This window comes from Uloborus diversus, chromosome 8 (assembly GCF_026930045.1).
Source record: "Uloborus diversus isolate 005 chromosome 8, Udiv.v.3.1, whole genome shotgun sequence".
NCBI lineage: Eukaryota > Metazoa > Arthropoda > Arachnida > Araneae > Uloboridae > Uloborus > Uloborus diversus.
The window spans coordinates 143,687,137-143,701,749 of record NC_072738.1 but is presented as its reverse complement, the minus strand read 5'-3'; the positions used below and the strand labels follow the sequence as shown (position 1 = coordinate 143,701,749).

The window sequence follows — 14,613 nt, the reverse complement described above, 5'->3', positions numbered from 1 at the left end:
TCTCAAAATTATCATTACAATTACTATTAATGTTACTGTTATATGGCAACAAACTTTTATTACAATGGGTTTCATATTTAATCATTTAATAGGGAAACTGCATGAAATTTACTTTTTTTTGCCCATAACTTTTTGTTTAAGGAACAAATATGGTCAAACAAAGTAATGGTACCTAAGTTGAGCCATCCCCTATCCATTAAAAAAAGAATCATCAAAATTGGTTCACTAGGTGAGACGTTGTGAGTGAACAAACAAAAAAAAAAAACATACATACGGTATGAACTGATAACCGCCTCCTTTTTGAAGTTGGTTAAAAAGAATTTCTATGAAAACTAAAATATTGTTATGACTAACAGACTAAAATACTACATACTTTAGCAACGTGTGTTTGAAGAATATTTTTATTAAATTAAGAACATGCAATAAATAAAAAAAACATGCTATTATGCATGAAACTTACTTCTTGTATGGATGACAGAAAGTATTCTTTGAATTGGAATGAGAAATAAAATCTACAAATTGCTGGTAAAAGATCCATAATGAGGTGATAATCCACAAGGTTGCTGGCATAAGCTTCAAGTCTTTGTATACTGCAGTGTGTCATCAAGTGTTGTAATTCACATGTAACAAGATCTATATATTTTAAATACATAAAGTATTAAACCAGATCATAAATAAAACATACGAATGCATTTAGCAGGGAGTTACCGGCCCAAAGTAAAGGTGAGATAAGTTTACTTTATCTTTCAGTTTGTTGGCGCTTTCTGCTTCAATGAAATGACACCTGCCTCCAGCTTGGTTATTTCCTATTCCAGACTGATGAGTTCTAGCAAGAACGAAACTCCAGTCTCCGGATGTGATAACCGGACTGGCTGGTATAATATTACATATGAACGCATATTCATTGAAAAGCAATTTGAAAGGTTGATTCACACAATGAATCAAAGCCTCATATTTTGATAAACAACTTAGTGAGTAATGCAAACTTTAACCATACATTTCTATCTTAATTTCATATGCCAACTACTGATTTGTCATTATTTTAACTTGTAAAAAAAAAAAAATCTCTTAAAAATCTGTTATAATTATAATATATATAAAAAAAAGGTGCCTATTGCATTTCCAAGAAAAAAACACGTAGAGGGGGGGATGAGGAACAAAGGTGTCTTCAGCACGTTGTAAGCTATATGATTTATGGAGTGATTTTTTTTTCTTTTATGTCTTAAAGAATGTCTTACTGTGTATACAGTAAGGTGCACTTATTGAAACTTTATGAAATATTTTAAGTCAAAACACACATTTTGAACACTAGTTTAAAATGTGTGTCAGTGTTGTTTTTCTAAAAAATTTTAACTTCATTATTGTCAGTACAATATCATTTTTAGAAGTAAGTACTCCAACTAAGTTTGTGATATAATTAATTAGAAAAGCTTTTTTCAAATTTCCTGAGTTTTATTTTGAAAGGAATTCCTCTTTGCATTTGTTTGAAAAATCAATAATGTTACAGATTGAGATATCTTTAAAAAATTAATGTAGTTCACACCTCCTAATTTAAAGTTAATATTTTATTAAAGACATTTATTTTTTAGGAAAACATTTGCACACACATACATTCTTAATTTTGAGCATGGGAAAAAAATATCTTAACTTTAAAAAGATTTATCGCAGCTTTTGTTCCATTCAAATTCTGCATATTAAAAGTTAAATAACTTAATAAAGTGACCATGCAAATTCAAAAATAATTTCTTAGTGAGTAAGAATTATTTTTGTGCTTACTTTTAATCTTGACATTACTGTAGTGTAGTACATCTAAAACCAGTGTTGCTGGAAGATTTCTGAATGCTGAAGGTAGGAGAGCTAAAAATCTCTGAATAAAATCAGTGTAAAACGTTGACAGCCAATCATTTTTAGGCAACGAAGCTTTCTGCAGATTTTTAATCATTATGCATGAATGCTCACCTGTTACTTCACTCTAAAAAACAAAATCAAAATGTATACATATAGCTATGCACAACTAAACAATACAAAAGTATACTTTTGAGAATGCTTATTGATAATGTAAATACTTTTGTTTGTCTCAGATACAAAGGGAGGAAGTCACACTTTTTCCAGAACCTGAAAAGAAAAAAAAAAGATTGAAGCTAAATAGCTCAAAATGGTTCTATAAAAATTACAAAAATTAGTGATTGAAACTTTTATATATATATATATATATATATATATATATATATATATATATATATAAGAGAGGGAAAAAATGCTGAATTTGATTTGAAAATGTATTCTGTGAGGGAAACCAACCAAAAAGCATTTAAAGAAATAAAATATTTCTCGATGACTATCCAGACAGTGATTTATATGTTCAATCAAAATTGCATAACATAGGTTTTGAGCTTACTATTGAAATATAACAGATCATTTCTGAAGATCAAGAAACAGCTAATTAATTGCATACAAAATCACGCATTACATTTCACATTTTATTTATAATTATTATTTTTTAAATTCAACAGAACTGCTCGTTATAGTGTGTCAGATCCCGGGTACTTGTCCTAATTCATAAAATCCATGAAATTAACCAAATAGACAAATGTGTAAATGGTAACAAAGAGGATTAATTTTGAAAATGTTTTTGAAGTTTGAAAGCTACTATAATACCTTGAAATGGAGACTGAATCAATGGAAAAAAAAGAACCAATCTATCATTGTCTCAAAGCAACAGTAGAATGGATATCTTACTATTGTTCTCAGCCTCAGATGTCCTAATGTTGTTATGGGGTGACAAAATCATTAGGTAATGTTTCAAAAATTTATCACAAATTCATGTTGAGTGTTGTTATTATGATTATACTTGAGAGCTTATTAGAATTGAAAGATTAATCAATTTAAAAGTTTTTTAAATAATAAAAATTATCAAAAACTTAACAAATTATAAATTGTCACCAACCTAAAAAGTTCCTCGGTTAGACCATATGAAACTCCAATATAATCCAGTAAATCCGCTTCAATTTCATTTAAGCTTGACAACAAAGGAGGAAGATTTTTCATTCCATTAGTTGCATTTATACTATTGTTCGACTCTGGATTCATTTTCTTTTTCGGATCTGATTTACAATTCTTGCTTTCGTCAACGGCATTGGCCTTTTCTTCATAAAATTTGCAAAGCAACTGAAGAGCTTTTCTGCCATATCCCATCTATTTTTAAAGAAATTTTTGAAAAAGAAAGATGAGATTTTATTACTAAATTTTTATTTTTTAGAGAGAAATAATGCTCAGCTAACAAACTTTTTGAGGAAAATATCTACCTTACCCTATTACAATCAGGATGAGTAGCGATTCTAACAATTCGTGCACTATATCGAATAGGAAAAGACTCATCTTGAAACTAGAAATAAATTAAAACAATAATAGAAATATTGATTCAAATTAGCAAGTAAACAGTTTAAATAAAATAACTGACAAAATCCTCAACTTTAACCAAACTGGTCTCTACTGGAAAGTTCTTTAAAGTGTTTTAGGAAAAAAACATTGACTGCAGAAGAGAAATTTTTCATTCCAGGCAAAATAAAACAAAGAAATAATGGCTGTTCCAAGTGTTTCCAGCACCAAGTTGTTACACAAACTTAAACTTGTTTTTGTTCAAAAGTGAAAGAACCCAGATGCCTTACTCTTCCCCAGTGTTTCTGATTCAAAACGTTTGATAAAATTTATAACAAAGTTATATTTAAAAAAAAATAGACATGCATATCAAAAATTATTATCAACAAAACAGTACATAAATTTCACTAAAAATAACAATTAAAAAAAGAAAAAAGAGTTTTTAAAGTGTTTGACTTGCAATTATGCAAAAAAAAAAAAAAAAAAATCACCTGCTGAAAAATAATCCAAGGAATAAGATCTCCTGAAGCCCTTTTCCGGCAAGAATTCTCACTTTTTAGACTTTGTACAGGAAGTTTCCCTTCAAAACATATCTAAAAGAAAAGAAATCTATTTTTTAAAACATTTTTTACTGATTTACGTGCATCCCCCTGCAAATGATTCTTCCAGTGCCCATGACGATTGCTCCAGAGTCTCCAAAGAGCATTTCTCTCCATTCCCATTTACTTTCTATGAGAGTAAAATTAATTTTGAGATGATTTTTTAAGCATTTGAAATTTTTTTCAGTCATACATTTTTAAAATAAAATTAAAGAGTGAAATAACTATTCAGAAATTAATGTAAGGAAAACAATTTTAATAAGATAATTCACCTCATACTTAAACATCGAAATCTATACCAGCTATAAATAACAAAAAGGAAAACAACTTCTAAGTTTCATTTTAATCTAAACCGAACATTTACTACTAAACAAAGTATAACATCTATAATAATAAGAGAGAATAGTCCACACTGTTCCACACCATGAACATGGTAATAAAAAAATGCTACCCTGTTCAGAACTTCAGATATCTAATTCAAGATTTCCTTTTGATAATGTCAAATGTCTAAAAAGAATGTCGAACTCAAAAATTGTAATATGAATAAACCATGGCTTCAACAGATTCTCAATGTTCCCTTGTGGCCTAAAATTAAGTCTGTCGCCATGTTTCGTCTAGTTTCTGGACACAATTGCCTAAGAAACCATCTATGTCACATCAAAATGTAATCCAGTGGTGCTGTGAGACATTTTTCATAGGGGGGGGGGGGGGGGGAGAATATAAAATGTTTCAAAATTAAAGGCTGAAAAGTGCAATTTTAGGCCTTTGCATGTGTGTTCATACACATAATTATGCTGCTACATGGGGAGAGGCAGGGTTATTACTACCTCCCTATCCCCCTTGGCTATGCCTCCGGTGGTGCAATATTTACGAAGAAATGGGACTTGTTTCATCTTTCTAATGGTGAATGCCTTGCTCTTCCTTGGGCATCCAGGTATTTTGTATAAAAATCAATATAAAAAATTTAAACCTCTTATCTAAAATTGTTTTTGAGTTTTGATAATCATTTTAAGCACTGGCATATTTTTTTTTTTTAAATTAATAAAACAGTTTTAAACACTACTTCACACTTTGAGTATAAGCATCTTTAATTTCCCATATTTGCATGCCTGTGATAATAAACTAGCAAAATATAATAAATATAAATTTTATTTCATTAAAATCTTCGGTGAGCCTGGTCAGAATTAAGAAGGAACAGGAAATGTGGAGCAAAATAACTCCTTTGAGGAGCCGCGGAGTTTTGCTATTTTAGCAGAGTAACTCCGCAAAATGCGGAGCAGTTGATAACCTTAGACTCACAATCTCTTCAGCAGCAGATCTAGCCAGGGAGTTGGCTCTTTTATTGCCTTCAACTCCGACATGTGAAGGGATCTATTGAAATTAAAACATGGTAAACTATTCAATACAATTAATTTAACGTATGTGCTACTATAAGGATTTTTACATATAATCTTGATAGAGAATGGGGTCGTTTCCAAAATTTTAAAAGTATTTTTTTCTGAAAGAGCATGCTTAAAAACATAGGATCTGACCATGTTTTAAATAATTTGTTTAAGTTTAATATTTTAAAAAAATTACTTAAATCGGTGTGCTTTCATTGTTTACGCTTCTGTCGTGTGACAACACAAAAGATGAAATGCCATTCAGTTTTGCCATTTATGGAGCAAAATATTTAATTCGCATCTTTACTCATGTGTATTGGAAACAATATGGTTGATAGCAAGCATAGAGCGCAATTTTAATTCGCTTCTTGATTATTATAACGTGGAAACATGGTAGAAAGATGCGCCAAATTGCATCATTCGTGACGTCATTAAGATCACACCTTGTTTTCAAAATCGGACATTTTAAAAAATTAATTAAAAAATAACTGTTGGAAAAATAAAAGTATTTTCTGGGTCCATGATTTTTTTTTTTTTTTGTTCATTCTATCCATTTCAATGACTAAAAGTAGTACTTATGACTGAAAGAAACCTACCCATTTAGTTAACAATAACAATTACATTAACAAAAATTAATGCATGTTAATTATATCACAACATCTGTCACATATTTTTGGACTTATTATAGTCCTAACACACTGAAATACTTTGTTACAAAAGCTTACCAAAAAAAAATAAATAAAATATATCAAAACAATTGAGATGTACTCACCTGAATTGCACACAAGATTTCAGGTACAACTGAAGAGCTCCTATTGACAGGTGGAGTTAAACAAAAGATATGGTGTGCTGGAGCGTCAGCCATCATAAGAAGATCATTAGGAGAGTTTTTGTAATGGGACGACACAAACAATGCAACTAAATTTTTAAGGAACTTTTCAGCAGTTTTATGATAGCTAAATAAAGTATCTCTGTTGACATAATATCTTTCCGTGAGTCAAGAAATATTTGCAAGTGTACTTTAATGAGAAAAATTATGAAACTATAAATTAATGCTAATAATTATGCTTAATTTCAACTAAAGTACAAAGAAATTCATAATACTATTTTAAACAAGACACTTCTAAAATGGTTTTTCCATTGGTTTAACATTATGACTGAAAATGCCCAAAGAGCCAGAGCATTGGGGAATTTTTTTGACAGGCCTAAGCTATAAGTTTATTATATCTTGTTCCATCACAGTACATGTAAATTAATAACTTAGCAGAAACTATTACACAATATGTGTATTTTCATTACATAAGATTTTCATACAGGCAGAAGATGGGATAATCTGCTGGTATAATAATAAATACATTCTCTGATATCAATCCTCTACTTATAATTACCATTAAAAGAAACACAATTCACTATGTTTGTAAAAAGTAAATGATTTTAAACAATAAACTTACATTTAATAATAAACAAGCTACAGAAAGCTATAAACCTAACATGTCCTTTCAGTCTAGTCATATTTATGTAGCTTACAAATGAATTGCTAAACCAAACAATATTTGAAATGATTAAATTAAAACACAATAATTTTCGAAATCATTGCAGATAAAATGAAAAGCCACAATGGCATTTTAAATTCAGGAGAAACATCACATGCACTTTCATATGAAACTAGTGGTACCTGCAAGGTTTGCCTGTAGTAGAAAGTGAAAAGGTCATTTGGTTTGCCTCTATCTTCACAAACATTGGATAATGATTCTCACGTCAATTTGCTATATTCATTCGCTTGCCTATGTTACGGTTCTATGTCATGATAATTTTGTAATTCATCATAACATGGAACCGTACACCACATTGTGATGATTTGCTCGGTAAAATTTTCTTAAAACTGGAATAGAAAAAGAATAAAATCGGATTTTCGAAAAATTTCTTCGAGGTGCACACCCCCATGCTACAAACTAACTTTGAACCAAATTTCATGAAAATCGGCCGAACGGTCTAGGCGTTATGCGCGTCACAGAGAGACAGATATCCAGACAGACTTTCAGCTTTATTATTAGTAAAGATGAGGCAAAGCAGAAAGTATGGACTGTTATAATTTGAAACATAACTAAGCATTTAACAATAATTAATTTTGAATTTAAATTTATTCAAAGGGATACAGTTCACACTCTTCTGGTTCTGGGAGCTTTCCAGTCATATAATTTGTAGATACATCCAAACAGAATAAATTGTTTAGCCACAATTCAATCTTATCTTCAGTTGAATATCGGACTGCTTCATTGAGTGTAATTTCATGCAGCTCAACTGCTATGAGGAGAAACATTATTTTAATATCAGGAAATACAAAGGAAGATAAAGAATGATGTAAAGTAAGAAATAACAATGTCAAAAAACACAAATTATAGATTACTGCAGCCAGGTGTTTTGGCATTACAGGGAATGTCTTTTTCAATGCAAAAACAATCGTTGTTATTTCTTACTTTACTTTTTAGCACAAAGGTATTTATTTATCTTATAAAGAAGGGTATCTAAGAAAATAGAAGGTTAGTTTCAAAACTTGCTTTTTAAAAATGCAACTACCTCTTTCACGCCCGTCAAGAGTTTGTAACTGAGCGACTTTGGATTGGCACTGATTTCTTAATTGATAAATTAGTTTGAGAGACAGAGACCTTCCAGTACCTTCATACCTGAAATGATTTCGAAAATGCAAAGTTAAATGTTTAAAGTGACAAACGAAATGAAAATGACAATTTAGAACGGTGCCCTGAAACCTGTTTTAAAGCATACCAATCAAAAAAAAAAAAAAAAAATTTAAAACATTAAACTACTATCTATCATCATCTTTTTTGAAGCTGGAAACAAAAGTGTGAAAGATAATCATCTCTTATTCAGGACATTAAGGCGGTCCCCCTCCACCCCAGGATTAGAAAAATGAATGTTTTTGCCTATAAATGGGAGTGGTTTTTGTTTTCCGATAAAATTTGCATTACTTTTAAAATTCGTTTAAAATTAAAATTTCTTTTAAAACTTGTGTTACATCAAAACCGTGTAGTTATGAATTAAAGTTTTGTACTGTGTAATATTGAAACCATGTTATAATAATCATAAATTTGGTACTGTGTAATATCAAAACGGTGTTGTAGAAGTACCATGTTATACGAGGAAGGCCTGTATACTACAAACAAATATCATACAGGATAAGTAATAAAATGAAGACAATTTTACATATTACAGCTGCTTGGGCACTAGCTAAGGGGGCTCCACACGGCCTGCAATCTTCTAACAAGTCTCATATGTCAATACTTTTGCCTGCTTCTATTGCCTTTAGCATAGTGCTTTAAGATTGCTTAATAAGTTTCATAAAGAATAATGTCCTGGTTAAATAGTTACAATTAATAATAAAAATAGCTACTAAAGTAAAAGTGTCCACTGATTGTGGGTCAACTGACTATTTTAATTTTTATGTTATAGAATGCAATTCTATCAACAATAATAATAACATTGGCTCACAGAATTTGAAAATTTTTTTAAAGTATTTCTGAAAAATGCATGAAAATGGAGAGAAAAAAGTCTTTAGTCACAGAGATAAACGATTGATTAATTCTAAAAAGTTGATTGAGAAACTGTCACATTAAAAATCATTATCATTATGATTAATTAGTAATTGCCTGTTATCTTCTGACAGTTAATCAGTAATCAGCTGATTTACTTATTGGTGCATCTCTAGTTGTAGCCCTAGGTACTTATGTAAGAGTACTTACCCATTAATGGTTGATGCTAAAAAAACAATTTCAGAAATAATCAATTTTTTCACAAGGGGTAGAGGAATTGCTGCAGCTTCATCAATCACTATTAAATCTATGTTTCTGGAATCCAAATTACTTGTGGGTTCAGCAAAAAAGACTTTTTGCTTACGTTTAAGTAATTTTACACCAGACATGAGTTTCCAACTGCTTGTTTCATTGTATTGGTAAACATATTCACAATCTTCCTGAAAACAAAAACAATGGGGGAAAAAAGAAGAACTTTATTGATAACACAACAATTTTTAATCATATTTCATAATAGTTTAAATATTAAATTATATCATGACTTAAAACATATCTCATGCAAAATTGCTACTGACAATGGTTTAATTACTGTGATTGGATAAATATATTTTTAAGAAAACTATCGAAAAGCATTTTTAAATCATAGAACTGTTAGAGGAAAGGGGGCACATGTAAACATGATATGTTTTACTAAGATAACTTTTGAGCAAAAAATCTTGAAAAGCTTTCGATTTAAGGCAGTGCCAATTCTGCCTTGTGACCAAACTTTTAGTGCAATATGCCATTTTATATTTCTGTGGTGACAACTTCTTTGTTTTAGCAGGTTTTGCATATAATTTTATCATTGTCTTTTTTTCCCGAAAACATATTTTAAACTAACTACTAAGCAAAACGTAATTATTTCAAATTATTACATGAACATTCATATACATTTATGGCAATTTTGAATTTTTTTCCCAACTTATTTATTTATTTATTTTTTCTTTTTTCCAAGTTAGTTCTAAGGTAGATAGATGATGGGGCACTTGTAAGCACAACATCTAGGGGCATAGATGAACAGTCCCCATAGCCCCTCCATAATATTCAATATTAGTACAGGATATTATAAGTGTTCAAAAATGTGTAAATATTTATTAGTATTATTTTCAGTTAGATATTTAGATAAAACTTAAATGTACTGATAAATCTGTTCTTAACAAAAAAAAGAAAAAAAAAAAAGAAAGAAAGAAAGAAAGAAAAAGAAACTTTTTTGAATAATTACATTATACTCACATCATATGATAAGGCTTTTAATCCTTTTACAAGGAAGGTAAATAAGGTCTGAACATTTTCTAGATGAGGTGCTATCACACACACATTAGAAACTTTTGAAAACAATGCTATAGAAACTGAAAGTCCTAATGTTGCAGATTTACCTCGACCTCGGGCCGAAGTCAGTGAAACTAGCACATTTTTGAGCTTCTCGTTGAGTGCTTCATTGAACTTCACCAATGCAGTGACTTGTTCAGAAGTGCAGCATAAATGGAAAACAGCTTTTACATCATCCGCTATCTTGTCCCCGTTTGTCTCCAAGGTTTTTTTCAGATCAGATTTCATCTGAAAAATTCAATTAAGTTTTTAAAAATTCTCTAAATTATCAAGAAATGAACATTTACTAAACTCTCCAATGCATGAACTTCATATCAGACAAATTTATAGGCATGTTCAAAAAAGTCGATTCATGGGAGGTGCTTTTTTACATGATAAATATAGTATTAACCATAAAATTGATTGTGTATCACCCTAATATCATGTGTATTGAGGAGTTATGGTAGAAAATTAAATCAATATTCACAACAGTCATATATCAAAGGCATAGACCAGGGCTCTCCAACCTATGGCCCGTGGGCCGGACCCGGCCCGCAGGAAGCTCGCAAACGTTTTTTTTTCGGGAGATGGTCTCCTTGGAAATATACTTAAGATATTATTTTTAACTAGCAAAAATACCCGGCGTTGCCTGGGTCAGTAATAATTATGAGAAAAAATTGTTACTTACTTTTGTTTTCTGTTTTAAGTGAAAGAATTTAAAACACATCTTTTTGACGTGATTAAAAATCGAGTTTCTTCCTTACCCATAAAACTAAAATAGCAATAAGTATAAAGAACAAAATAGTACTGATTTAGAAACGAAATCACTATATTTAAGCATATACAAATTTCCAAAACATGAAATTAATCTTCTCCTGTTTAAAAAGATTAATCCCTTGATACTTTTTTTTTTAAACATGGAGTTTAAAACCTTCTCTGTATAACTATTGAAGTACGAAGTTTAAAAAAAATATATAGCCGCGCTCGTAATCCCCTTATACTTGCTTTTAGTTATTTTGGGAAATTTCAATCATTGTGGGCTCATGGTGCGATTTTACCGAATTTGCTTGAATCGTTTTGGAATACCTTCGATGATGCTCCCCCCTTCTTTCCTTACTTTATAAAACGATATGATATTAATTTTCATTGAGATATTATCGCCAGGTGCTAAGATACTTTTGGTCACCATAAAATGGCGCTAAAGAGTTTCATCCGAAATTTTTCCAAAATAAGTAGTAAAATTTGGGGATTGTTTGACATTGTGTAAAAAGGAAAATTAATGAAAGTTTTTGTGCTGTTTGTGGATTTACCTAATTTAGTTGCTGGATTATTTAATACAGTAAAAAAATGTTTTTTTAAAGATTCTTTGATTGGCGATATTTAGTTTACATGATGAAAGCTGAGAAACATTATGACGTAGTATTCGGCTTCAAAAACAGCGTTGTTGAAAAAAAATGCCAAATACATCAGCTACGGAAATCTTTCTGCAAAAATTTTGGCGATCTGCTGATTGATTGGATAATGAGTAAGTGTTCAATCAGCATAAATAATATTAAAAACCATTAATTATATTAAAGTTCCGTTTAAATGGAAAATGATCAGCCAAATCATGTATTATTTGCCAATCTTGTGCAAAAATGTTACTTCAAGATTTGACTTGAGAAAAGCCTTGAACAGTCACGAAAAGCAAAGATAGTTAACAGTACAACAATTGCCGCTATGGACAGGGAGTTGAAATGATACACTAAATACTGTATTGAGTTGAGGAAAGCCTTCGAACATGGAACTAAAAAGCTCATAACTCGTTTTTTATTCTACTTAGAAACTTCGAATAGGTGCCATCTTCAGCAGAAAAATCACTTTCGATGGACATATAATGTAAATATGTGCAAGCATTTTTTCATCCCTATATTAGAGAATTTCTACGAAAATTGTATTTTATTGCCCCTCTAAGGGGGTTCGTCCCCATAACGGGACGAAAACTACCCTATGTGTTATTGTGATGCATAAGCTATATTATTGTAAAGTTTCATCAAAATCCATTCAGTAGTTATTGCGTGAAAGAGTAACAAACATCCATACATCCATACAGACAAACTTTCGCATATATAATAGTAGTAAGATTACAAATAATTACTTAAATTCTTTTTGCCGTTAAGTTAAATCGTTTTTTAATCATTTTTTACCGTTAACTACGTTTGCAGCACCCATATCTCTTTTGCTCTTTTCAAGAACAAATCTCTTTTCTTCGCGCCACATTCTCCCGTTAGTCCCCTGACATTGGGCTTTTCCTGGTCCCAGGGAAAACATGCTCCATTTTACAGTTCTCTACCAGAGAAAGACTTTCTTAAAAATTCATGCTAGAGCTATGTTTTCTCTTTTTGCATCCACTTACAAGTGTGGACAGACATTTTCAAAATCTAAGTATAGATTTTCTTTATCAGACGAACATTTAAAATCATTCTTAATGATCGGAACTACAAAGTTTGTCCCTGAATGGACTGACATTTTTAACGGTAAACAAATGCAATCTTCTCATTAATTTTTTAACTTTTTAATTTTTTAAAAGCTTTATATGTGTTGCATTCTTATTTGATTTCAAAATTTTAATTGTCATTAATTCCATAAAATAATTTTGCAGTACATTGCAACCATTTTGTCTTGTACCACTCACTCATTAGCCTGTTTTTTTTTTTTCTTTTTTTAACTTTACTTTATTTTGTGACGAAGAATACCTCTTATTTCAGTTTCCTGAACTATTCTAAATTTTACAAGACTTCGTTATATTATTCGAGATTTACGGGCACATAAAATGTAATTTAATTTAGCTAACAGCAAATATGCATAAGGAAATGTAGCAACTTAGAAGCAAGCCCAGAAATTTTCAAAAACCACCACTGAGCGCTTACTATATATTATTATTTACTATACGTTTTGAATGCAGTACAACCTCTATATCTCGAATCTCTCAGGAAGGAAAACAAATCGAGATATAGAGGTTTCCAGTTATCAAGGTTTTGAAAAAAAAATAAATACAAAAAATAAGAAAAAGATAAATGAGAGATAAATAAGAAGAAAAAAAAATAAGTCATTGTAACTTTCACAATGACATGTGGATACATCACATTGCATAAACGACAAAAACTAATAATTTCTTTTAGCAATTTAATTAGTTTTAAACGCGCACAGTCCTCTACTTCAGGATAGGCAGATTTTCGAATTTTAATTTTTTACGATTTTCTTCATCATAGTTTTTTATTATTGTTGAAAATGTACTGGTAGAGATTTTAACTTTCAATTTTCTACATCAGCATGTTTTTGTGAATAAACTTCAAAATTTTAATTTTATCCTCAGTTGATAACACACGCTTTTCACCAGCCATTTTGCAGGAGTTAAAAATCAGACTGAAGAAGAACGAATTTTCGCTGGAAAACTGGTCAATTTCAAAAACTCGACCCCCTGTTGTCAAAGTGAGCATGTGTTCCAAACCAGAAGAAAAGAGAAAGAATCTAACCTTTAGAGAAAACAGACAAAACATGTCAGCTCCATCTCATACTAACCCTCCCCTATTCTCTTACCCCCCATCCTCTATTATCATACGTTCCATGAAAAAAGGGTGAAAGGCTACATGCAAATGTCTCCAGAACTGGTTCTGCTACAAAATTTTCCAAGGGAAGAGCATCAATTAAACCTTACTTCGGCGGCAACAATTTCGACATAGCGAGGTTCCGAAAAATAAGTTTCGAGATAACTATAGAAAATACTTGAGAATTTTATGCAAAATGCAGGGGAAAACTTTTTTTCGAGATATCAAGAGTTTCGAGATAAGGAGGTTCGAAATGTCAAGGTTTGACTGTTTTAACAATACAGTGAAACCTGTGTAAGTTGACCACTTGTGGTGCAGTACTGCGGTGGTCAACTTACACAGGTGGTCAACTCATAAAGGGTGGTAATGTTGTTGTTGTTTTTTTTTTTGTCATTTCTTGCACCATGTTTTCACTTATTGACTAATTGACACCTACTCTTTCTGTTTAAGTCACTTTTATTGTTTAACATTACTTTGAAACAATAATTAAAAATGTTATTTAAATATTTTTGTTTTTTCTTCCTTGTTTCTTACTATACGAGGGGGGACCCAAAAATAACTGGATTTTTTTTCCTAAAATATTTATTTATTAGTTTATTCACAAAATTTTTCCAGTCTCCTTCAAAGTGTCCCTCCTTAGATGCAAACCACTTGTTAATTCTTTTTTCCCACTGTTAGAAGCTCCCCTGGAACTCTCTAACTTAACCATGTCCGGTGCCCATTGCGAAGCAGTTTTTATAGCCTCTACGTCATCAAAACGCTTTACTTACAG

The 14,613-nt window shown here is 30.8% G+C and overlaps 1 protein-coding gene across 1 annotated transcript in view; it reads right to left on the bottom strand.

Annotated features, from left to right (window-relative positions):
* Positions 1–14,613, bottom strand: part of LOC129228652 (RNA cytidine acetyltransferase-like) — a 39,481-nt gene that overhangs the window by 8,021 nt on the left and 16,847 nt on the right. The window contains exons 4-14 of the mRNA XM_054863336.1: positions 10,180–10,503; positions 9,118–9,347; positions 7,937–8,043; positions 7,516–7,663; positions 6,132–6,345; positions 3,870–3,971; positions 3,311–3,385; positions 2,948–3,195; positions 2,067–2,115; positions 1,777–1,972; positions 461–633 (exon numbers count right to left, since the gene is read on the bottom strand). Of these exons, the coding sequence (XP_054719311.1) occupies positions 461–633; positions 1,777–1,972; positions 2,067–2,115; positions 2,948–3,195; positions 3,311–3,385; positions 3,870–3,971; positions 6,132–6,345; positions 7,516–7,663; positions 7,937–8,043; positions 9,118–9,347; positions 10,180–10,503 (1,866 nt within the window). The remainder of the gene's footprint in view (positions 1–460; positions 634–1,776; positions 1,973–2,066; positions 2,116–2,947; positions 3,196–3,310; positions 3,386–3,869; positions 3,972–6,131; positions 6,346–7,515; positions 7,664–7,936; positions 8,044–9,117; positions 9,348–10,179; positions 10,504–14,613) is intronic.